General features: G+C 43.8%; 1 protein-coding gene across 3 annotated transcripts in view; it reads right to left on the bottom strand.

Annotated features, from left to right (window-relative positions):
- The window catches only part of NEDD4 (NEDD4 E3 ubiquitin protein ligase), an 87,810-nt gene extending 62,629 nt beyond the window's left edge, over window positions 1–25,181 (bottom strand). The window contains exons 1-5 of one of the 3 annotated variants that reach the window (XM_061595930.1): window positions 25,008–25,181; window positions 16,124–16,197; window positions 15,101–15,179; window positions 10,002–10,040; window positions 9,776–9,829 (exon numbers count right to left, since the gene is read on the bottom strand). In XM_061595930.1, the coding sequence (XP_061451914.1) occupies window positions 9,776–9,829; window positions 10,002–10,040; window positions 15,101–15,179; window positions 16,124–16,197; window positions 25,008–25,154 (393 nt within the window). In that variant the 5' untranslated portion in view covers window positions 25,155–25,181. The remainder of the gene's footprint in view (window positions 1–9,775; window positions 9,830–10,001; window positions 10,041–15,100; window positions 15,180–16,123; window positions 16,198–25,007) is intronic. The other 2 variants (XM_061595928.1, XM_061595929.1) reach the window with 2 other exon arrangements.

The following is a 25,181-nucleotide window of genomic DNA, read 5'->3' as shown; positions in this document are numbered from 1 at the left end:
GGCTTCCTGGTATCCTGGGGAGCTACATGCAATGAAACAGGACAGACGACCGCTAGTACGCAGGGGGTGAAAGGCTTGCTGTGAAGGCAATGAAGCATGTGTTGGAGCACATAACCGTGCCTACCGTGTGGCAGTGAAAGCAGCAGAGAGGGCTCACTTGGCTATTTGCATCCTCAAATAATCACCCAGCAGAGCTCTTTGGAATGTCCCATAGGCTGTTCACATCCGTATTGATGGATGGAGCCCGGAACAACTCAGAGACCCTCTGTAAGTTGCTTGCTGGACACTGAGGACAAAGTCATTTGTCTCTGTAGCGAGCCAGATGCCATGACTGATGCAACTCCAGGCGAGGTTTCTAATGCTCCAACAAGCCATATTTTGTGGGACCCATTTCAGTTTTTGCATCCTGATGATGATGATATTATTATTTATTAAATTTCTATCCCACCCTTCCTCCCAGAAGGAGCCCAGGGCAGCAAACAAGGGACAAAACACAAAAACATCTTAAAATATCTCAAAAACAAATGTCTTAAAAATAAAACATCTTGAAAGCATCTTTTTTTAAAAAAAATTGATAGGGTGCTTGTTAGTATAGACCCAACAACATGCCCTACTGACCCTGATTAAAGCTAGCTAGGGGGCTTGACCGGGAGGGTTCAGAGTGTGGTGAATACATCATGGTGTGAGGGGGTCGTGCCTGCAGCCTTGAAGGAGGCAATTGTGCAGATATTCTGAAAAACTCACCCTGGACTGGATGGTTGCCTCGTAGGTGCCCTCTTTCTGGGCAAGATAATCAAGAGCGTTGTGGCAGCACAGCTGTAAGCATTCCTGGAGGAAACTGATTACCTAGACCTGTTCCAATCTGGTTTAAGACCTGAGTTCAGGCCTGAATCTGCCTTGATCTCCCTGTCGGGTGAGGATCAGGGCAGCAGCAGCATGACCCAGATGGTCTTGCTAGATCTCTCCTTGGCTTTTGGCAACAACCATGGTATCCTCCTGGACCATCTATAGGAGATGGGTATCCGGGGTACTGTTCTGCAGTGGTTCTAGTCTTATCTCCAGCGACTGTTCCAGAAAGTAGCACTGGATGAGTGTTTCTCAGGCCCCAAGCATCTTGAGCTGCACGGTGCGACATGGAACTATACAATTTCCCATGTATCGTCCCATGTGTATAAATTTCCAATGCTATTTAACATCTACATGAAGCCATTGGGAGCAGCTAGTAGGAGATTTGGAGCAAGGTGTCATCAGTATGCTGACTTGGGAATGGCTGAGAAGGCCCTGGACTAGTGTCTGTATACAGTAGTGGGATGAATGAGGGTGAATAAACCAAGTCTGAATCCTTACAAGACAGAGACTCTTTAGGTAAGTGGTTCCCAGATCCAGGAAGTCAGTAAGCTGCCTTCCCTGGATGGGGATGCACTCTTCCTGAAAGAGCTGGTGTGTAGTCTGGGGGTGCTCCAGGATCCAGCTCTGTCACTGGAGGCGCAGGTGTCCTCAGTGACAAGAAGTGCATTTTACCAGCTTTGGTTGATGACAGCTATGATCCTTCCAGGGTTGGGATACCTTGATCACAATTAGCCAAGTTCAAGGTTTTAGTTTTAGTGTACAAAGCGCTATACAGCTTGGGACCAGGATACTTGAAAGACCGTCTTACCCCTTATATGCCCAGTCGATCACTGAGCTCTGCAGGTTAGGGCCTCCTGCAGATACCATCTTATCAGGAGGTCCGTTCTGCACAACATAGGAAATGTTTATTTAGTGTACCTTTAGTGTAGTGGCACTTACCCTTTGGAATTCCCTCCCCTTAAATATTAGACAGGAGCCATCTCTGTTACCTTTCGGCGCCTACTGAAGACCTGCCTCTTTCAACAAGCCTTTTAAGTAGAGACCTTATCCCAGTCTGTCTGTGTTGGAATTGCTTTTTAAGACGTTTTTAAAGTTTTTTTTTAAAAAAATATGTTTTTAAAGCTTTTTTAAAATGTTTTTACAGATGTTTTGTTTTAATATATTTTAAAGTCTGTTTTTATGATGTTTTAAAGTGCTTTTAGTGCTTTTGTTTGCTGCCCTGGGCTCCTACTGAGAGGAAGGGCTTGATACAAATCAAAGAATAAAAATAAATAGACAGACCACGCATTGGCAACCTCAAGGCTGGATTACTGCAATGTGCTCTGTGCTGGGCTACTCTTGAGCCCAGAGCCTGCAGCTGGTGCAGAATACGGCTGCTAGGTTGCTTGTGAGAGCAAACTATTGCAGCATTTGCTCTGGATGCCAATCTGCTACTGGGCCAAGTTCAAAGTGGTGGTGCTAACCTATAAAGCCTTATACAGCTTGCTTATACAGCCTTATCCTAGTGGGTCACTACAGTCTGCAGAAGTGTTTCTCCTAACATTTCCAAAGAGATCAGAAGCCTGCTCCACAGTAACTTGAAACAGAGCTTTCAGTGAGGCTGCCCCTGTTCTGTGCAACCTCATTCCATTGAGATACGACAGGTGCCTACTATCCACACTTTCCAGAAAAAACTGAAGACATTTTTGTTCCAACAAGCTTTCCCAGCTCCTTTTATTGTTTTTCAATTCACTCGCTGTTATCTCATTTTTTGATCAGGTAACCTCCCTTGTAGAATGTGGGAATGCTGTGGACATAATATATCTCAATTTCAGAAAAGCTTTTGACAAAGTATATATTTGATGTTCTGATTAGCAAGCTAGCTAAATGTGGGCTGGATGGAACAACAGTCAGGTGGATCCACAGTTGGCTACAGAACTGTACTCAAAGAGCGGTTATCAATGGTTCCTTCTCAAACTAGGAGGAGGTAACAAGCGGGGTGACATCAATCCCTGGGGAAATTCTGCAGCAGATTATAAAGGGGTCAATCTGTAAACACCTTGAAGACAAGGCAGTAATTACTAGAAGCCAACATGGATTTGCCAAGAACAAATCCTACCAGACTAATTTTATCTCATTATTTTAATTGGATAACATTCCTGGTAGACTGTGGGAGTGCTGTGGACATAATATATCTTGACTTCAGCAAAGTTTTTGACAAAGTGCCCATGATAGATTAGCAAGCTAGCTAAATGTGCAGTGGATAGAACAGTATCAGGTGGATCCACACTTGGCTACAGAATCACACTCAAAGAATGCTTATCAATGATTCCTTCTCAAACTGGGGAGAACTAGCAAGTGGGGCAAAGTAGGGCTTGGTCCTGGGCCCAGTGCTCTTCAACATTTTTTTTAATGCCTTGGATGAGGAGGTGCAGGGAATGCTTATCAAATCTGCAGATGATACAGAATTGGGAGGAATAGCTAATACCCTGGAAGACAGAAACAAAATTCAAAGGGATCTTGAAAGGCTGGAGCATTGGGCTGAAACCCACAGAACGAAATTTAACAGGGATAAGTACAAAGCTGTACACCTAGGAAAAAGAAACCAAATGCGCAGTTATAAGATAGGGGATACTTGGCTCAGCAATATTACATGCGAGAAGGATCTTGGGATTGTTGTTGATCACAAGCTGAATATGAGCAAACAGTGTGATGTGGCTGCAAAAGCGGCAAATGCTATTTTAGGCTGCTTTAACCAAAGCATAGTTTCCAAATCACATGAAGTATTGGTTGCCCTCTATTCAGCACTGGTTAGGCCTCATCTTGAGCACTGCGTCCAGTTCTGAACACCGCACTTTCAGAAGGATGCAGACAAACTGGAACAGGTTCAGAGGAGGGCAACAAGGATGATCAGGGGACTAGAAACAGAGCTCTATGAGGACAGACTGAAAGAAACGGGCATGTTTAGCCTGGAGAAGAGAAAATTGAGGGGAGATATGATAGCACTCTTCAAGTACATGAAAGGTTGTCACACACAGGAGGGCCAGGATCTCTTCTCAATCGTCCCAGAGTGCAGGACACAGAATAAAGGGCTCAAGTTGCGGGAAGCCTGATTTTGACTGAACATCAGGAAAAGCTTCCTGTCAGAGTGGTACGACAATGGAATTACCTGGGGAGCTGGTGGGCTCTCCAACACTGGAGGCATTCAAGAGGCAGCTGGAGAGGCACCTGTCGGGGATGTTCCAAGTTGGATTCCTGCATTCAGCAGGGGGTTGGACTCGATAGCACTTACATGGGCCACACTTGCTGAGGCTGATGGGAGTTGTAGTTCAGCAACATCTGAAGGGCAATCTTGAGCATGCCCTCTTGCTTAAGACAGCAAGAAGTGCAGGATCATGCCCGCCCAGTCCTGTGAGAAGGATTTCAAGAAAGAGGAGGAGGCAGGTGAAGACCACCTCAGGGCCTGCTCCTGCTGCCATTTATTTATTTATTTATTTATTTACCGCCCCATAGCTGAAGCTCTCTGGGCAATTTACAACAATTCAATTCCCCCCCCAATCTGCCCTGCTAGCCTAAGGCAATGGGGTTTTCTGATTAGCAGAACAGATGTGTTATGGACCACAGCAACTCCCCACCAGCTTCCCAGCCTTGGTTGGTGCTGCACTGAGTATCCAGGGAGCTGAGCTCAGTAAGATACGCTCTGTCCAATCCGCCTACTCAGGTCTTAGTTATTCAAGACAGGTCAGCTCCTTCATCCATCATAAAATCATGGATGAAGGTGGCCATCTTATGAACTGTCCTGACACTGATCAACAGCATCACCAGGATAGAGCCTCAGCAGAGGCCAAGTTGGAAACACATCACATTACTCCTGTTTCTCACTCAGGAGTGGCCCATCTCTCAAAAATAATTTAGAAGGTGGAGCCCACACCTTCGTTGCTCCCCAAAGTGGTGATTCCCTTTGGTGTCTCCCCCTTCAGGGCAATCCCTGCTGGGGCGGCCCACGGCCCCTTTGTGTCTTTGATAAGGCTACGGACCAATCAGTCTGATAAGCGCCAGCTGTTCCCACCCTTCTCCTCCCCAGGGTTTGTGCAGTAGGTGATACCAGCAACAAGCTAAGGCAAGCAGGTTGCTGTGCAACAGGGGGACTGGGTGTCAGATGGAAGCTATCAAACACCTCCCCCCCCCCACTTCCCACTCTCCCCTCCTTGTGGCAAAAAAACCTAGCAGTATCCTTCACATGGGGCCTATTCCATCTCCCAAACATTTCAAGTCAAAGCTCCAGGACCTCAAGTCAAAGATGGATTCCTGCACTGAGCAGGGGGTTGGACTCGATGGCCTTACAGGCCCCTTCCAACCCTATGATGCTATGATTCTGTGCCATGCCATCAAAATCAGAAGCCTTCCTGTGGATTATGGAGAAAAAAAGTTTAACTCTCAGCAGCTGAAGGCACATAGGTAGACCCACAGAAGAACAGGCAGGCAGCAGGCCTTTTGCTGCTGCAGACATTGGAGTCTGACACCCAAGGACAATCTAAGTTCATGACAGCTCGATACAGATGGCTGACACTACTAAATGGGACTCTAATATCATCTTGTTCAATTTGAAATGAGACTCAGAATATCATTATACCAGGCTAGACTAACTGGAGTCAAGGAAGTATTTTCAGGACTGCTAATTTTAAGACAAATCAGAATACAGATAGAGGCAACATTTATATTTAACAAAATTATCTGGGAAGGGTACTTTTCAAACAGTCCTTATTTACCATAGCAGTCCTTCAACTGTGACTTAATAAAAATGCAGTCATACAACACTGTTCCAAATTTACTTTTTTGCACAAGAGCATAAGCTTTTTGAAACACAGTTAGCTTCATATCAAACCATATTTGACTATTAATACTTTGCATTTCATTTCAGATTTTACATGTGTCACTAGCAAGATTAAAGCTGCAAGACTTCTGAACAATTTGTCTTAAATGTTTTTATAAATACTATTTATACAAGATTAGGATCACAGAAAAAAATCAACATAAACTTTTGACCTGAAATTAAGATTGATAAGCAGTATGTAAAATGCTGTCTGCTCCCCTGAGGTTTAAAGGTTTATCATACAACTGAGAGTGGAAATCAGCCCTTTAAGCTGGTGGGGTACAGAAAAAAGAGTAGCAGAGGGGAACCTATGTACAGTATATCACTGAAAAGCCAGTAAATGTCTTACTATATACAGCTAAACCAAATTGCTAGTTTTAAACACACATCCTGTCATTTTGCTGCTCTATTTGACAATACAAAGTATTCTGACATTTTAGAAGTACTGGTCCAGCGCAATCTTGAGGTCAACTATTAAGAACATTAATATTTTCAGCTTTGTAGACTAAATGCTTTGGGGAAACACCAATATTAACTGCATATATATAGTGTCTGATATGAATAACTTTCACCGCTCCTTGTAATTACCTGTTAAAGATAAAACAATGTGAAGGCTTTTGAGAAATGCTTTACAGAAGCTAATTCATTTAATCCCATATTAAGTAAGAAGCACCGTGTGCAAGAGGCCACTCTTTTTGGAGACAGACACTCACCCAAAGAGGTTTCCTCAAGGTATGACTGTGGTGCCGCTGTCCAAGCATTCTTTCTGTTCTTTGACCTCTGTTAGGCTTTCTCCCTCTCTCAGATCCAAACTTGATGTGTAAATGTGATGTTCTAGCCCCAGAAAGGTATTTAAAACTAGATAAAAATGAAGGTTGAGAAGATCCCAACGAGAGGCTCCTCTGCAGACTGTGATGGGACGTGCTGCTCCACAGAGTTGGTCTTTTTTCCGAGTTTATGCTAGCATGATTATCCAAATTTGATGGCAAACAGGCCGATGCAGTATGTCCGAATATTTCATGAGGGTAGGTTGCAATTGTAGGCATGATGGAAGAGGCCACGCCGCCCTTTGGTGCAGGTGCTCCATGAGAGAAGTGAAATGAAATACAAGAACCTCCATTTGGTATTTCCTCACATGTGATTTGCTCAGAGCCGTCTGTCGCCCAAGTTCTCCTCAACTGTGAGCTATTCAAATGTAGTTGCCCGGCATCTCTACTTTCATTAGGAAAATTAGCACTTTTAGAAAGCCAAAATCCATTGACTACAGTTGAGAAGGAATCCTTGGATGCTGCCTTGTCTTCACTTTGCACCTGCTCACTATGAGACATCTGAGAGGGTTGCCTGTTTGGTAAAGGCAATGTTGGAGACATTGGCGGGGTATTCGAAGGACTCCTTGGGAAAATAACCAGAGATGAGCAATGATGTAGAGGAGCATTCATCTGTCTTGTTGCCAGCAGCTTTGTTGTCCTCACAGCTTTTTCCAAGTCTTCTTGGTCAAAAATATTTCTGCCTAAACTATCTTCTGCAGTGCTGCTTCTGTAGAGGGCAGATTTGTAGTTTGCACTCCTACTTGCAGAGCTACCATACACGATGTTACCGGAAGAAATACAACCATCTTCAGTAGAGAAGGGGCAGCTACTGCTGTCACTGATCCTACTACTGCTCTGTGACTCACCATCCCTTGTGGTCCTTGTACACAATCCATAGTCGCTCCCAGAACGACTGTAGGCTCCTTTATCACTGGCTGAGAAACTGCTGAGAACCCTGTCAAACGCTGCAGTATCAGTCAGACTGCTGCTATCTGTTAGCTGGTGAGACTGACAGCCAGTCGCATTCTTGTTACAACAGTCCTCTTTCTTCCTTATACTGATAATGGAAGTGGGGTCTTCCAAGGTCACAGGCTGGAAACATCCACTGCCTCTTGAAGTCTGCAGGGAAATCTTCAGTGAGGCACTGCTCTTGTGCTTTTCGGACAAAAACAGCTGTTGAGTTGTTTCCTGCATTACAAAACCTGGGACCATTTGCTGGGGATTCCACTTCATTTGGACAACATTAGGGGCAGCGTTTGACTCAGGACTTTTGATGTGCATATGAGCATCCTCTTTATCCAAAACATCTCCAAGGATCTCCAATAGTGGACCAATGTGATTTGTTTCAGTTTCAAAATGCAGTCTTAACTGCCTTGCCATTTGTTCTCATTTCCAAATATAAAGGTCAGAGAATGTTTTCTTAAGTGAAAAAACAGCTGCCCAGAATTGCTTGCCAGTTAATCTTCAGTACAGCAGAGGAAGACGACAGAAAGTTGCCATTCAAAACGTTTCCTTAAATTAGCAGGTCATTCCCCCCTCCTGTCTCTGACCTGCCCAGGCTGCTTTTTGTGTAGAGAACAATCACTTACGAAACACTTGATCCAAGCAGCCTTTAGAGCTCCCCTCAGCTGCCGCCTGCTAACACGACAAGCCTTGTCTGAATTCTATCCTAAACTTGTGCAGGGTTACTCCATGGAAAATTAATTCAACAGCAGTTCTCCCTTCAGATTCCTCCAGCTGCCCTGGCTGAATCTAGGTCTGTGCTTTCTTTAGCACTGTATGGCCACTAATATTTTTACCCAGCGGTTTAGAGTTACGGGAAGTTGTTAGGAATTAAGTCCCACATAATTATCAAATCTAGGATTCAGTTTTGAAAGATCACTGAGAAAAACAGCCCTTTCATTTTTGAAGGGGGATGGGAAGACCAGCTTAATTATGAGAAGGATTAGAACAAAGAGCAGTGGATCTCCTAAGAAATCATCGTAGTTTGGAAAGGACAGCATTTTTTTTTTACAGAGTGTAAAACCTATGGACTGTTTTTACAGCAAACTGATAACCAAGTTCTGAGAGAAACACTTAACATTATTTTTACACTAGGCATGGAAAAATGATCCCTATGTATGCAGATATCATTGTAACAGGAGTTTTGTTTTGAAGTCTGTACAAGGCACAATGGTACTCAGACTTTATGGTCCGGAACCAAACCAAACAATTCTCCAACTTGCTTAGAAAATGAAGACGTTTGAAAACAACACCACTGTAACACCATTAAAAGAAGATCCTCCATTAAGAGGACATCTACTCTAACACAGCAGTAAAAATCAATCTGGAGTATTTCAGATCCATATGAAAGAAATGGTAGCATTTCATGATTGTTGTTTAAGTTTTGCCTTTCACTCTGTGCTGCTCCTGTCCCTGCCAAGTCAAATTCTTTCCCAGCATCTAGTGGCACTTTTAGGAATGTTCACCACCATCCCAACACCTACGCTAGCCAGCAGACACTTAGAAACATTTTTAAAGACCCAGAAGTTACACACTATACATTTCTTAATCCCTTTGTAAGGGAAACAGAATTAAACCAGAGGCAGCAGAGAACACTGTGCCATTTCTTCTTGTGTCAATCATATGACAGAATATTTTCAGTTAGTTTTCCATTAAAGCCAGCATTTTACATTCTGTATAAGGAAAACAATTTTTAATAGAACTAATTTAATCCTTATCTGAGCCTTGTGGCTAAAAAGAACAGAGCATACCAGGTTAAAAAAAGGAATGAAAGGAAACTGCTTGTGGCAGTTGTCACTCGTGAGGCACTATTAGGCATCTGTGCTTTTCCCCTCTAGAACAGGAATGGGGACCTTGAGGCTCTCCAGATGGTGCTGGACTAGAGCGCCCATCATCCTTGGCTACACTGGCTTGGGCTTGGGCTGATGGGAAACAGTCCAGCAACATCTGGAGGGCCACAGGTTGTCCACCGCTGGTCTAGTATACCCAACTATCCAGAGATTCCTTGTTCACACAACACATATTTATCAGTTCCAGTGCTGCCTGCACAAGCACCGTTTAGAAAGATAGCACCAACTCTCCCATTAACGCCCCATTCTTGTTTTACATCTGGCTGCCAGGCTATACCAAAGCTCTAAAAGAGTTTTGGCAATGAAGGAGTCTACAAGCAGAGAAACGTGGAACATTTTGGCAACAGATCCAAAATCCTTTAACAATTTAATGCACAATTTTGTTCCAAAACAACAACAAAAATACCACCTACCAGACGGTTTTCGTCAAACACTTCAAAGAGAAACTTGTGGTTCTGAGGATTGACCTAGAAGAAACAGTGAACTTCTGGTGAGGTGACTTTGTAGGAGAGGAGCATTAGAGAGTACAAAGTTGTTTTGTATTACACCACATAACTTAAAAGGGCAGCAATCACAACAGACACATGCTGGGTTACTATACTTTATTGCATATTGAAGTGCTTGATTATGTTCACTTACTCTAAATAAAAATTCTTCATTCCACTTTGGATTCAAAGTCTACAAATAAAGAGACAGCAAGTTACTACAAAACATTTACTCCTTTAACAAAGTCTATATACCATTTGACTGTAATAAAGTCTCAAAGCAATTCATATGGAGCTGCCTTTTATGGCCAGGCCACTGGCTGTTGTAGCCCAGTACTATCTGCCTCAGCCTCTGCCAACCTGGTGCCCTCCAGATGCTTTGGACTACATCAGCCCCAACCATCATGGCCAGTTGGTTCCCTCACAAACATTAAGATTTGACTTTTTGGCTTGTAGTCCAAAACATCTAGAGAGCATCAGGTTGGCAAAAGCTGATCTACCCAACTGGCAACAATTTCCCAAGGTCTCTGGCAAAGGTCTTTGCTAGCCCTGCTACCAAAAACAGAGACCAGCATTAGCATGAAAGCAGGCAGTTGTTAAGCTAAAGGCATCGCCAGTAAGAAACACAATCAGAACCACGTAGCATCAGGGTGGCTACAAAGAAAGCTAAGGCTGATTCCAGCAGACGTGTGTGTTTCATTTCAGACTCTGGCCCTCAAAGCACCCTAGTGTTAAGAAGCACATTCACTTTGATCAGTCTTGAACATAAGAAAAAAAATTAGATCAGACCAGCTGTGTTCAACATAGACCTGGCCTACTGTCTTAGGCTGCAATCCAATACATGTCTACTCAGAAGAAAGGTTCATTGGAACTTACTCCCAGGTAAGTGTGTATTGGATTGCAGCCTTAGTTAGGTGCCTATCAGGAGCTAAGCATTTTAAGCTGTGTTTCCACACCGTTAAATGGGCAAAAGAACTTCTATGAATTCCCTCTAAACTCTTCAAGCTCTAAGACTCTCTCTCTCAAGATTTACAAAGAATCTTACAGATTCATTACCTCCTCACTTCCGGGAAGGGTGACTTCGCCTGTGCCTGCCTTTGAGATGAGCTCTCGTCTCAGAAGAAGCTTTTTCAGTTTTAAAATCAGTCAGAACATTTTTTTTTTGACTGGTAAAGACTTTCTCCCGGGCAGGGAGAAACCTAGAGATTAACCACAAAAGCTTGTGTTTGTTGGGGGGACTGGATTTCATTAGTTTATGAAAGAAGGTTCAGCCAGCAACGCCGGATGGACTTCCAACCAAGCTCTAACTGATTAAGCGAGACGTTTATCTTTTCTTTAAAGATAAACGGATTTTAACAGGCAAGCATCCTTCTTTCTATTTTTATCATCTGGCTTAAATTGTTGCAACAAAAAGAGATTTGTCAATGAATCAGCTATAAAGAATCCCTGGGTGAGTTATAACTCTTCTCTTTCATTCACGAAATTAAGGAGGAAAGAAATCGTAATAGCTTATCTTTGTTTTTTATTGCAAAAAGCTGGCCTGGAATTGTACATTTTAAAGAGACAAACGGATGAGGGATTTCTATTCCGAGGAGAAAAAAAATAATAATAAATCTGATTTATGAGCTTTTGAGTATTATATGTCTGGGACTATTTTTTCTGGTCTATTTCATTCTGACGAATCTGCTTGTTCTGGATGCCACTAACTGTTTTGATGCTGTGAACTAAATTTGTTTTGCATTCCTGAGCATATAAGAGATAAGGCAGGCTGTGTTGGCTACACTGTGATGTCATCAGGCTTGGAATATTAACCCCTTTGTTGCTGGAATAAGAAGTGGGGTTTTTTTCTTCGTGGTTTTAAGAATGGCAATCAAGAAAGTGACTGAGAATCTGGAAGTAACTATGTTTCAGAAAATAATGGATGAGATTGAGATAATGAAACAAACCCTGAGACAGGGTAGACAGGAGATGAAAATTGAATTTGGCAAAATGAAGCAGGAGCTTAAACAAATAGGGGATTTTGTGAGAGAGGAGGTTGATGAGATCAGAGATACAAATGGTCAAGCATTAGAAGATGAAAAAAGAAAAATTAAAGGGAAGATGCAAGCCCTGGAGATTGGAACAAATGTGGAACTGGAAAAAGACTTGGAGTTTATGGATATTAGAGATAAAGTTTACTGTTTGGAATTCAGCGTTGTCTCCGAAGAAATTAATGAAGATATCAGAGATAAAGTTATCAATGTCTTGGATAAATTTCTGGACTGGAATGATGTGATGGAGTTTGACATAGAAAAAATCTATAGAATTAATTACAGATATGTGACAATGGAAAAACTTTCAAGAGATGTGCCAGTGCATTTCGTAAAAAAGAAGAATAGAGATATGACTTTACAACAATATTTCAGCAACACATTCAGAATTGATGGCAAGGAAATATTTGTGATAAAGGAAATTCATATCAGACTCTTATTATATGACTATGGCTATGACAGCAAGATTATTATGGGACACTGATAATGGAAGAATGGCTACTGAAATTATTGGACCTAACAGGATTATTATGGGTGCAAGGATGGAAGATGGAAAATGGAATTAGCATTGATAATGGAAGAATGGCTATTGAAATTATTGGACCTAACAGATTTGATAAGATGGATTAATTGATATGTTTATTTGGAGAAAAATTGATAGATATATTTCTCAAGGAGTTGAAACCTCTCTTTGACTTTTTGTGGAAAGAATAAGGTGATGTTTATGAGATTTGATGATTAATTAAGATAACTACTGGAGGAAAGTGATTTTGTAATATAATTTAAGAGACAGGTTTGTTATATATTGTAGACCTATAACTGATCTGCGACAAATCGGAAGTCAACATTTTATTTTATTGTTTAATTTGTATTTTTGTTTTGTTTTGTTTTTGAAAATTTGAATAAAAATTAATGATAAAAAAAAAAAAGATTCATTACCTCCTAAAATACTCCTGTTCCAACTTTTGCTCTATTATGGCCGTAATATCTATAAATCAATTTTTGGGAAGGGTCAGTCTGCCTTTTGGCCTGGAAAGGAATATTTATTTTAACTCTGTTCCTGTTGTTACTTTCTGTATGTTTTATATATATATATAAAATTATATTCTGTATTCGTATATATACTGAACTGCAATAAAGATTCTCACACATTTCTTCTTTGCAATTCAGTTTCCCTCAAGAACATATTCAGTAACAGGCAAAAAATTCCTTGCGGTTCAAGAATGTACCTATAGCCAACAGTTATTTCTATCAAACTTTAAAAAGCAGGGAAATTGGGCAGCTATATTGAATCCACTGGGGAGCAGGAGACCTGACCTCTGCACCAAGGGAGCAGGAGACCTCTGAGATATTGTACTGTTCTACAAATTTGTAAAAATGCAAACACAATTTGGGTTGGTCTTTCACAGTCCAATCCATTTCCTGTGTAGCTTGGAAGAATTTGGTTGGGAGGAGGAAGGGAGGGGAGGTTTGATCATTTGCGTGCTTATTGAGTTTAATGGGATTTATTCCCATGCAATCATGCTTAGGATAGGTGAAACTGAGCTGAGGGAGGGGCAGGGAGGGGAAGGAGAAGGATGGGGGCGGGGAGGATATTGGGTGGGTGGGCACTGGGCAGAGGGAAAGCCCCCAGCAGATGCATGTAGTCTCCCACCCAAACTTAAACCAAAGCTGTCCCCGGCCACATCCACACCAGACATTTATTCCACTTTAAACAGTCACAGCTTCCCCCAAAGGATCCTGGGAAGTATAGTTTGTGAAGGGGGGTGAGAGTTGCTAGAAGACACCCTATTCCCCTCACAGAGCTAAAATCCCCAGAATTTTCTGGGAAGAGGGTCTGACCGTTAACCATTCTACCACTGGAGCTCTGTAAGGGAAATAGGTGTCTCCTCAAACAACCAATCAGCTGTTGGTCTAGCTTTTAGAACACGGACAGTTGCTTCTTACTGAGCACGCCTGTGGTACCACAGACTCCAATGTTAAATGTCTTTGATTAAAAATCAGCCTCTTTTTAACTTTTAAACTGCAGAAGATGAAGGTCAGAGGGCACTGCAAGATCAATAATAGGATTACATGTACTCTGTGAACATGGCTGATGTTTAATTAATTTCAACAGATTATGAGACCACTGACAGAAGAAAAGTCCAACAACAGACTGGATTTTTTTCTTTGAACTCTACATTCTCTCTCAATGTTTTGTGTATTGCCATGAAAACTCAGGTGGTTGTTAAGTAAGCGTTTCTGAGTTCAGGACTATATGTTTTGTAAGGTTTTGTTTTGAAATGAGCTTATGGGAAGCATCAGAATGGCAAGGGGGATATTTTCAATTTAACACGGCAGAATGCAAAAAATCCATGCTGGCTATAGTATACAACAGCCACTCTCATGGCTGTATAACTAGGCACACATAAGTTATAAAGTGGAAAGTGCCCCTGCTACAATCCTGTCAGACTAGGAGGTAGGCATTTACAAAACTGTATTGCCAGATGATGCCAACTGCATATGTAGATGACAGACAGGAATACACCATTAAAACAAAGGGCTGGATCCAGAGAGTTGCCCATGGAACGGGGTGGGTGGAAGGAGACTTTCCCATTCTCTTCTCTCCCCAGCAGCCCCCCAGCCCCTCCCAAAGGCTCCTGCTGAATGGGGAGACAAGGGGAAGCCTCCCCCTTCTCCCCCACCCCCTACAACAGAGCCCACCCTAACCCTTGGGGTTGGGGAGGCTTTTGGGGGGTTGTCAGGGGACAGGGTAGGATAGGAAAAAGTCACCTTCTGCCCACTCCCTTCCACAGGTGGGTATCTGGATCCAACCCAATATCTACATACCTCTTAAAATGTAGCAGACGACATAGTTTGTGATAAAAGATTCCCAGAGAAAGATTCCTAAGGAGTCTGATTAGTAGCAATGTGTTGCTATTCAACTCTGATAAGATATGGTTTTACGTGGCTGATTTAGAAAAACATATGTCTTATATGATCATTATGTTTGCAGTAGCTGCTGAAAAAATCTAGAAAGAACCGTTTCATACCAAGTTTAGGGTATCTTATCAGTGTTATTGTTTTGCCAATTTCTTGCTACTATTTTTCATTGATAACTGCACCTTCTATCCATTCAAGCCAGCCTTTTGTTTAAACATGTCTAAGACATTCCAGAGCAATTATTTTCAAGTCACTTGTTTGATTTTGCACCAGTTCTTTATGAAAAAATGTGAAGTCTAACCTTTTTAACAGTTTTTGTTTGAACACTGGTAAGGATTCCATTCGATGAATCATATACAGTCACTTTCACATAGGGATCACTGTACAAAATACAACAAGCGCAAACAGTTAAACAGGATAACTTGTTTGCAAGAGATAAGGACATTGATAGTCACAAGCCCCTTTAAAGGGCCAGACTGATCTCAGACTGTACTGCTATGTTCTCTCAGTCCATCCATGCCAAAAAGTCATTAATACCCTTCCACAGACCAAATAATTATCAATCGAGGAGCTATCAAAAAACTAGGGGACACTCAGTTCAGACCCGGCCATTTTGCAGCTGACATTAAGCTAACAGAGAAGTGAGGGAAATTAGTATGGTATTTTATAACTGACACCAATCATCTCAAAAGTCTCAACTGTCAGCAAGTGCTGCTCTTTGGAATTATCTTCATGGTAGAGCAGGGATTTAGAGCCATACGACAATGGAACCAATTACCTAGAGAGGTAGTGGGCTCTCCGACACTGGAGGCATTCAAGAGTCAGCTGGACAGCCATCTGTCGGGAATGCTTTGATTTGGATTCCTGCATTCAGCAGGGGGTTGGACTCGATGGCCTTATAGGCCCCTTCCAACTCTACTATTCTATGATTCTATGATTTGAATCCAGATTTCCAAAAACTAAAGTCCAGTCAAGATCTCTACAGCCTAACTTTTCTAATCTGTTATAGCAAGAGTGGGGAATTTCCAGCCCATGGCCCATCAAGGTGTCTACTTTGGCCTACGAGACCATTTTCCCAAACCATACCCACCTGCCCACTGGTGATGGCAGCCTTGACTGCATGCACCTGTTCACAGGAGGGAGTAGGCATGTGCAGCCATGGCAGCAGGATTTCATCCCCGCTCATCAGGCCAGTATCATGATTAGCATGAAATGCCATCCCCATTAAACCCCCCCACTGAAAAAATATGTTGAAAAGGTCTTCAGAAGGGATAATGCATGATTTCCTCTTTACCTCACCTTTGCAGAGATAATGCATGCTTACCTTGCTCCTAAAAGATCCTTCTTGGCAAGGCCAATTCCAGCTATCACCTTCAACCTCACTATCCGTATGTTTTCCTGAAACAGAAGGAGTTTGCTTACAGTTAGCTTCAAGCCAAGCTGCAACACAAGTTTTCTTAATTTAAGAATGACACAATTTATATAAATCCAATGTGAAAGTGAACATGCGTTTAACTTCTCAGCAGTTTTTGATACTACTGACCATTCTGGACCACCTTCAGGATTTAGGAGTTGGGGGCATCACTTTATGGTGTTTCTCTTTCTGTCTTGGAGAGACAGCCTGTTCTATCCTGTTTAATACCTATATAAAGCATAGATGGGAGCAGTCAACAGAGAATCTAGAGCAAAGTGTCATCAATATGCTGATAACACCCAACTCTTCTCTCTCTCTCTGTTGCATTGGTATCAGGAGAGGCACAGAAGGTCTTGAATCTGTGCCTTGAAATGGTAACAGGCTGGATGGGGACCAATAACCTGAAGCTGAATCCAGACAAGATAGAGGTTAGCCAGTTCTCAGGTCTAGGATTTGGTGCAACAGCGTGTTGTGGATGTGACTGCACTCTCCTTGAAGGTGCAGGTTCATAGTTTGGGGTTGCTCCTAGAACCATTATTGTCACTTGAAGCCCAGGTCACCTCAGTGGCTAATAATGGCTATACCCCACTTCAGTTGGTAAATCAACTTTTATGGACAGGGATAGGCCAACTAATTATCGATTATCTGGTAACCTCCAGGATTGACTAATTAATGCACTTTATGTGGGTCTGACCTTGAATAGTAGCAACTACTGCAGAATTTGGCGGCCAGAGTGTTGATGAGAGCGGAAGATCGGTTGCCTTTAACTCCTATTCTTAAACAGCTGCACTGGTTGTCAGTTATCTTTGGGGCCCAAGTCCAGATGCTTATGTTAACATTTAGAGTCCTGAATGGCCTAAGGCCCAAATTTCTGAGGGAACATTTTCCTTCCTATCAACCTGCCTGTGTATTAAGATCAGTGAAAAAGGCTGTCCTGGTTGCTCCTGCATTAAATGAGGTGTATAGTGTGTGGACTCCCAAGTCTATAGAATGACCTCCCTACTGAGGTGCCTATCATCCTAACTTTATCTTTTTTCACATGCCAAGTAGAACCCTACTTTTTCACTAGGCTTTATGCAATTTATTATGTTTTTATATTACATTCCTATTTTTTTGTAAAGTGCCCAATGACAATTTTTAGTGAAGGGTGGTATATATCTTAATAAATAAACCAGTTGATGAATCATTGTGACACCCATCTTTCCTCTTTCATATCCCACATTTTTAATGAACTCCTCCTTGATATAAGAATGTTTATAGATAGTCACTGGGTGACCTTGGGCCAGTCACTGCCTCTCAGCCTCATGAAAACCCTCTTCAGAGGGTCGCCATAAGTCGGAATCAACTTGAAGGCAGTACATTTGCATTTATATCCCACCTGAAGTTAGCAGGTGGCTTTATTGACTGGCTATTATTTCTGACAAGACAGCCATCTTTTTGGAAAGTCAAAGGAGTAAACAGCTCATTGTTCTAGCTGAGTCAGCCCGCCAAGAAAATGATTTTGCTTTAAAATAATTTTTGTCTCATCTCTTTTAAAAGAAACTCAGATGGTGCCTTAGGCAGAGATGGGTTTGCATGTTCCAGGACCATATTTTCCAAATCTAAAACCATCCTGCTTATAAGCTCACTTATTTTGATTTGATTTTGTTTGGTTTGACTTAGAGCATCACCTGGCATCCATATATTGTAGGGGGAAGGTTTTGGGTTTTTTTGGCAGAAGTCTGTATGTCCTTCTCTTTCCTGATGCCAGGCAAAGCGACACCCCAGCTGCACAAGGCAATACTGGAGCATCCCGAGGTTTGTTCACAAGCAGCCAAAACATCGAGAACAGTGCTCAACTTGCTGCAGCTATCTCCATGCTCAAGGCCTCGGTCTTGGCCGTCTAGTCAAGCAAATCAAGGAAAGAACTGGGACTCTGGGAGGGCCGAGTGTCCAATGTCCAAGACTGGGAGACGATGACGACCCTTTTGAAAAACTGATAGGTTGCCAACACTGCTCTCCATGCCAAGACTTTAAACTTTTAAAAAAAAAAAAAACAATGTTTTAACGTTTTTTTTAAAGCTGTCTTGAAAGCTTTTTAAAAATGTTTTTCAAGATGTTTTGTTTTAATGTATTTTAAAGTCTGTTTGTATGATGTTTTAAAGTGTTTTTAGTGCTTTTGTTTGCCGCCCTGGGCTCCTGCTGGGAGGAAGGGCGGGATATAAATCAAATGATAAATAAATAAGACTGCAGACCTGAAGGGGCAATCGAGGGAAAGAACCTGCACACTGTGGGGATGAATGAGCACCTTGAGGAAGGCATCCACCTTTGTGGCCTCACTATTACGCAAGAGTAATTCTTGACCTCCCTGCAGATTATTAAGTCCTTCAACAGGCACACCTCTCCCTAGTAAGACCAAAATTGCCCACAGGCATTTATAATTGACACACTCCATTCTTCTGCAAAGGAGGGCTTGCTAAGGCAGGCATAAGACAAGGAAGCCTTGCAACAGGGGCCATATGGTGACCAGATAATATTTCCAGACTATGCAAAAGAAGTGATTGAAGAGACAGAAGAATGGCACAAGGCAGAAACATTAATTTCTGCATTAAGTGTCCTGACATTTTTGTCTGAGGCACAATGGATGGACCAAAGTGCTCAAAGAACCAGAGGTGACACAAGATTTTCTCTTGACATTAGACCCTCACTCAACCCACTCTGTTGAAGAGTGAGGTCTGGAAAATAAATCAGAACTGACTGATCTTTCTTTGACTGTGCACAGATACAGGCATGAACTGGAAGGTGGCCTGGACCCTTCTCAGTATACTGCAAAATTCATAGATGTCTGCAGCCAACTGTTATGGACTTCCAAGGTTATGTTGCACTTATGATTGGCAGTAATATGTAAGAGGGAATGTCTCCTGGCTTCCTTTTTTTTGTCTTTAGTACAAGAAAAACTATGAAACACTTTACCTTCTTTAACACTCTCAAGGAAATCCTACTGCGATGATCTCCCTTTCCCACCCCACTGTTCCCCCTCCCCTTTGGAGTTCTCAAACTTTCTGTGCAGAGCAATAATAATAATAATAATAATAATAGTAATAATAGTAATAATAGTAATAATAGTAATAATAGTAATGCAAGAGACGTGCCAGCTTTTCTGTTTTGACTCCCCCCCTTCATTAAATTTCTACATATCTACATTCATGTTACCAAGCAACAGTGATGAGTTACTGTATCTCCCATTTCCTGGAAAAAGAACTCCCTCTAGGGTACAAACTGTGCACCTAAGCCTTGAACAGGAAACAGAAAGCAAAACGACATAAACACAGGTTTTATACACACCCAAATGCATTACTATGATTTCCCCCACCCCAGGCACGTGGGAGAAGAAAAGAAAACTCGCCCATGTAAAAACCTTTCCACTCTATGAGAGCAGAAGGAGCACTGCTGGCTGTGCTGGTAGAAAGGCAGCTTGAATGCCTCCCGGGGAGTACTGACCTATCCTGCCCTAAATATTATGGCAGGGAGGGGGCACCTGTGGCCTTCCAGACCCTGCTGAACTACCACGGATCATGATGGCGGGGACTAAGGGAAGCTGGCTGGAGCCCAGCAATATCTGGAAGGCCTACACAATTCAGTGCATGGGGCGAGAGCTGAAAACTGACAGGGCGGCAACATGGAAGGTGGGAAAATTTCACTACGAACCATTGAAATGTGCATGTCTCTGGATTGTATTTTCATGAAACAGCCCATTCTGACTGGTTGCTGAAGTTTTTTATGATGTCATCAAGATGGCCAAAGCTATCTTTTCTAACTTTTCTAATTTAAGTTGTAGTATGTGAACAAAGTGTCTGAGTTTAAAATTTAAAATTGCATTAGAAAGCTAATTAATTCTGTTACAAATAACTAATTGTACAAATGACATTATCTATTATTATTTTCATGGTACAAGCCATATATAAAGAAAATAGTTATTTTTTCATTTTTATACAGTTTACTGCACATGACTTTACCTGATTCAGATATGCACCTAAAATGTATTAGACAATTGTAGGGTACTCTTTTACCTTTCCAACAAGCCACAGCAAGATATGCCATTGTTAGACTACATTTGAGCATACCCATATTTTATGTAACTTTATCCAATGTCTGTATAACAGGTAACTTAAGTGTTATTGCTAAGAAACATCTAGTAGTTTTGTGAGGTCAGCAACTGTTCAATATGCATGTTTTTATTTACAAATGTTACAGTGTTATCATTTCACAACATTTAATCTTTTATTAAAATTAATTTTAATGTTAGTCACCACAACAGTTCTCTTCTGAGTTCTCAAGTTCAACTGCAAAGTCCACATCAGTATTTTTCTGGCCGCTTTATTTATTTATTTATTTATTTGATTTATATCCCGCCCTTCGTCCCAGGAGGAACCCAAGACGGCATGAGTGTCGTTTGCACACAGCAGCACAAGGGAGTCCATTGGACAGGCACAAGCAGTTTGGCAGTTGACAGGAATGCACACACTTGCGTGACAACATCTCTAACACTGCATTTGGTGCTGGTAGTTCATGCATCCATCTGTTACCAAAATTGCCATCTCTGTCTGTCGCCCATCTATAATCTTTTGGGCTAAGAACATGTGGCTGGTTTTGTAAACTGCATCTGCAAACTCCTGCCTGGAAATTGGCCCCAAGTGGTTAAGGTGTTGGACTATGACATGGGAGACCAGGGTTCGAATCCCCACACAGCCATGAAGCTCGCTGGGTGACCCTGGGCCAGTCACTGCCTCTCAGCCTCAGAGGAATGCAATGGTAAACCCCCTCTGAATACCGCTTACCATGAAAAAACCCTATTCATTGGGTTGCCCATAAGTCGGGATCGACTTGAAGGCAGTCCATTCCATTCAAAAGGAGGAAGGTCACCCATGTGTATCTTCTGTATTAACAATGGAGGGAGGCCAATCTGCTGTCATGACAGCCAACATACTGAATTGTCCTCCAACCATTCCCAACAGCCAGAACAACTAGCAATCACTTTTTCTCAACAGGAACCTAGGTGACTATAAACTCCTCCTGATTTATGGTTATTTCACACATAACAATGATACTACAGAGATGTCACTTCTGTGTAGCAGAAAGCTGTGCGCAGCAAACAGCCATGGTCTGCTTTGTCATGGTAAGACAGACAAATACACCACAACACACATGTTCACACGTGGTGTATAGCTGTAGGCCCCCTTTAAAGCTGCCCCCACCATCTCTGAGAGGGTGTAGGAACCTATCCCTATTCTTTCCATGTTTTTCCAACCTCTGGTACCAAAGTTTCTGGTAAATGTCCAGGAACGCAGCTACTTTGTTAACTGAGGTATTACTGTGTGTTACTTGGAATGTGGGATTTATTAGTATTATCAGCAGTAGAATTGAATGTGGAATTTGTATTGCATCTTTATATTGACTTTTGTTAAGATACGTAAACTCTTAAGAGATTTCTGTTGAAATATAAAGCAGTCTACAAGGTAGATAGGTAGACAGACACATAAATAAAAGTGTGTATTGAGGGGCTCAGGAGACCTTCTCCAGCCATGTGTTGCACCTGTCTATCTCATCATATGTTTCTCATGGGAAAGAAAAGTGTTCAGTTCCCATTTTAATGTAATCTATCCACTTAATCCTTCCCAAACCTACATGTGGACCAAATTCCCACAATCCTTCAAAATTCACATTTCTTCAAATTTTGCACTGCAGCTTTCCAGCCAAAGTCTTAGGAAAAGTGGTGCTCAAAAATGTGTTTATTAGTAAAAGTAATGTACAAAAATGCACTATATTAAGAACTGCTAACAAAAATGCATAATTTACTCAAAGGTTATGCACAAATGTGTATATTAGGCATAATGCACACAAATGTTCATGTGGATTTTAAAAAAAAAGAAGTTCACAAACTGATGTGAAAATGGGGCAAACTGGATTTAAGAGTGAAAAATGAGAAACCAGAATTGACACATCCATTCATCCTAATATCCTTCCTCCAAACAGCCTTGGGCCTTAGGGTCTGCCCCATTTCAGCATGACCCTGACCTTTATTTAACTGAAGGTAACATCCACCGACTTAAACAATGGTAGATTCCAGGTATGGACTGTGGCTTAAGATTCTACTTTTAACAGGCAAATAGGATACTCAGAAGTACTCGCTAGAGTCCAGTTTTAATGTAGACAGACACATTGATCCTCCTCCCCTGAAGCCTGAAACCATGAGTTATATTGAACACCCACATTCCATTCCACAGATGCAGAGGTTATCATATTCTCATCCATGTGCTACGGGATTAACCAAACAGTTTTATGTGTATCCCGACCCTCAAAGCAGGTAATTCCAAATACTGGCCACTACATCCAGCAGCTAATCGCTAAAGACTGAGGGGGATATTACTTAACTTCACAATGCACATTCAAACACAAGCAAGCCACAGCTCAGGCGATTAGCTCCTCTAGCTTATTTGCATCTCCTCCCATAAGCAGCAGCTCTCCAGTAAGCCAAGCAGAGAGAGGGGGTCTCGCCCAGCCTGCCTGCCTACCCAGATCTTTTCAAGCCAGAGACTGAACTCAGGACTTTTGCATGCAAAGCAGATGCTCAACCAGAGTTGTGGGTTCACCGTAAGGCAGTTGAATTTGTGGACCTTATACGTGCAAGGTGAATATTATAACCACAACACTACCGAAGCCAGACACTGACCTCCCAAGGAACAGATGAGTGACAGGTATGTTTTGAAGCTGGAACCTTATGCATGCACTCGTGGGCATTTCCTGAGCTGAGAAAGAGCTGCTGCCACTCAGAGCAGACAATATTGGCCTACAGGATGGCAGCAACTTCAAATGATCACCTGTTACTGAACACACACCTCCTGACCTCAGATGTCAGTGGGGGGCTGCCAGCCTTCTCTGCTGTTGTTTCTAACAGTACAAGGAAAGAGGACACAGCAGGTACGAAAGCTCCCCGTTTTTTAGCCAGGCAAACAAAACCTGAAAGATAAGGGAATTATATTTTCAGCACCCTTTAACAAAATGGAGGAGATTGTGGACTTTTTTCCAAAAAGGGGCTTCACAGAGCTGGGAGCATCAGTGAATGAAATGGTGAATACTTTCAGATAAAAGAGAAGCATGTATGGAGAAGAGCATGGGCGGTGGCGGCAGCGGCGGCAGCAGTGGCAGCAGCGGCAGCAGCAGCTGTGGTGCAAGCCTCATGTACTTACTGTCAGCCTGAGCACACAGATGCGCACACACACCCCTCCTCCTCCTCCTCCGCACTGGTCATTTCAACACCAGCCCTTTCTTAAAGGAAGAGATAGGTATTCATAAATACCCCTGGGCATATCTTCCTGTCATCACTGAGCCACTGCAGCCTGATCCTCCTTATTTTGAATTCAGAAGCTGGACTTCCTTCCAGGGTATTGGGGGGGGCACTTTGAGCCCTACAATCTCTTTAACAAAAAAGCACAATGAAGCTCTGCTAAGCAACTTTTAAAGGTTGCAAGCAGCTGTGGAAATGGGGAGAGGGCAGGAGAGTGCACCATGGTGCCAGCAGGTGTTTCTGACGCTGCTTGCCGTGGCTCCCCACACCGGACAGGATGCAGACAGGTGCCGGGACTTTCTTCTGGCCTCAGTCCCCACCCCCAGCCATGGGCACACATCTGCCATGTGGCTCTGCCACTCCCACACCTCAGCCATTGTGTGGCAACAGTTCTGTGCCTGCACCCACGCAACTCCTGCACAGGGGGTCACACTAACCCCCTGCCCACAAAAAAACCCTCCTGAGTCACTGCCAAAGGCACAAGATCTCCTTTTTTGCCATATTTAAGGAAAGGTGGGTTTTTTACTGTTATTTGCAGTATTTGTATGCCACCCCGTATCAGAATGCAGAATAAGGAGAGAAAAGAGAGGAGAACATCAGCAGTGACAACAAGGGGGGGGAGCCGGGAGCCCTGCTCCACTCCCCGCCCCCCCCACATACAGCGGGCCTCACTTTGCCACAGCTGTGAAATGGGCCCAGGCGCCTCTCCGTCCTCACCGCGAGGGGGCGCCGGGCGAAGGAAGGGGGCGAGAGGGAGCCGCCCTGCGCGGCACAAGCGCACAGCCCAGCCCAGCCCGCCCGGCCGGGCCCAGCATCTTCCCCTCAGGGGCCGGGAGAAGGGGACTCACCTCGGCGGCGCCATCGCCTCCGGACAACCCCAGCACCTTCCCCGGAGAGAAGGAGGAGGAGGAGGCGGCGACGGCCATGGCTCTGCCCGGAAGGCCTCCGGGGCTCCCCCGCGGCGGCGGCTCCGACTACGGCTCGCGGGCGCTCTCCCCGCCTGCCCGCTTGACTGACAGACGGCCGAGCCCCGCCCTCCTCAGCCCAGCCGGGCCAGGCCGCTCGTCCGGCAGCCAATGGGGTTGCTCGCTCCCGCCCGCCGCACGAGAGGCTTGGCGCCCGCCCCGCCCCGGCTCGTGCCACCGCCCTTTCCCGCCGCTCGGCTCCTGATTGGCAGGCGCCCCACCCCTCCACCTGGCCCGCCCCTTCCCCACAGCGCGGGTGCCCGTGAGCGCAGCGCGACCCCGCGGCAGCACCGGGCAGAGGGGGCTCTCCACGGCGGCTGGCGTTGCGCGCGCCTCCGCTCCGCTCTCCCGCAGCCCGCCCGACTCTCGCTCCCCCCCGCCGCAGAGAACTCCGGGCAGCATCCGCGGCTGTGTTGGACCCCCGACAACCCTGCGACGGAGGCCAGAGGATGGCCCCAGCCCAGTGGGGGTATGGTCTCCATTTCCTGGGGCGCCCGCCTCTCACCAGCTGCCGCCGGGCAAATCCGCACGGCCGACCCCAACTGGCGCTCCCTGAGGAGAGCTGCGGGCTGCGGTTGGCGACCCCTCGGGAAGCGCCGCCATGGCCCGGGCCACCCTGCAGGCGGGCGCGGGCCCCAAGGCGCGCCAGCATCTCTGGAAGGCTCTGCCGGCCGAGGGG

Source organism: Rhineura floridana, chromosome 14 (genome assembly GCF_030035675.1).
Source record: "Rhineura floridana isolate rRhiFlo1 chromosome 14, rRhiFlo1.hap2, whole genome shotgun sequence".
Taxonomy (NCBI): Eukaryota; Metazoa; Chordata; class Lepidosauria; order Squamata; family Rhineuridae; genus Rhineura; species Rhineura floridana.
Note: the sequence above shows the minus strand (reverse complement) of the source record. Positions and strands in the feature narration are given on the sequence as shown.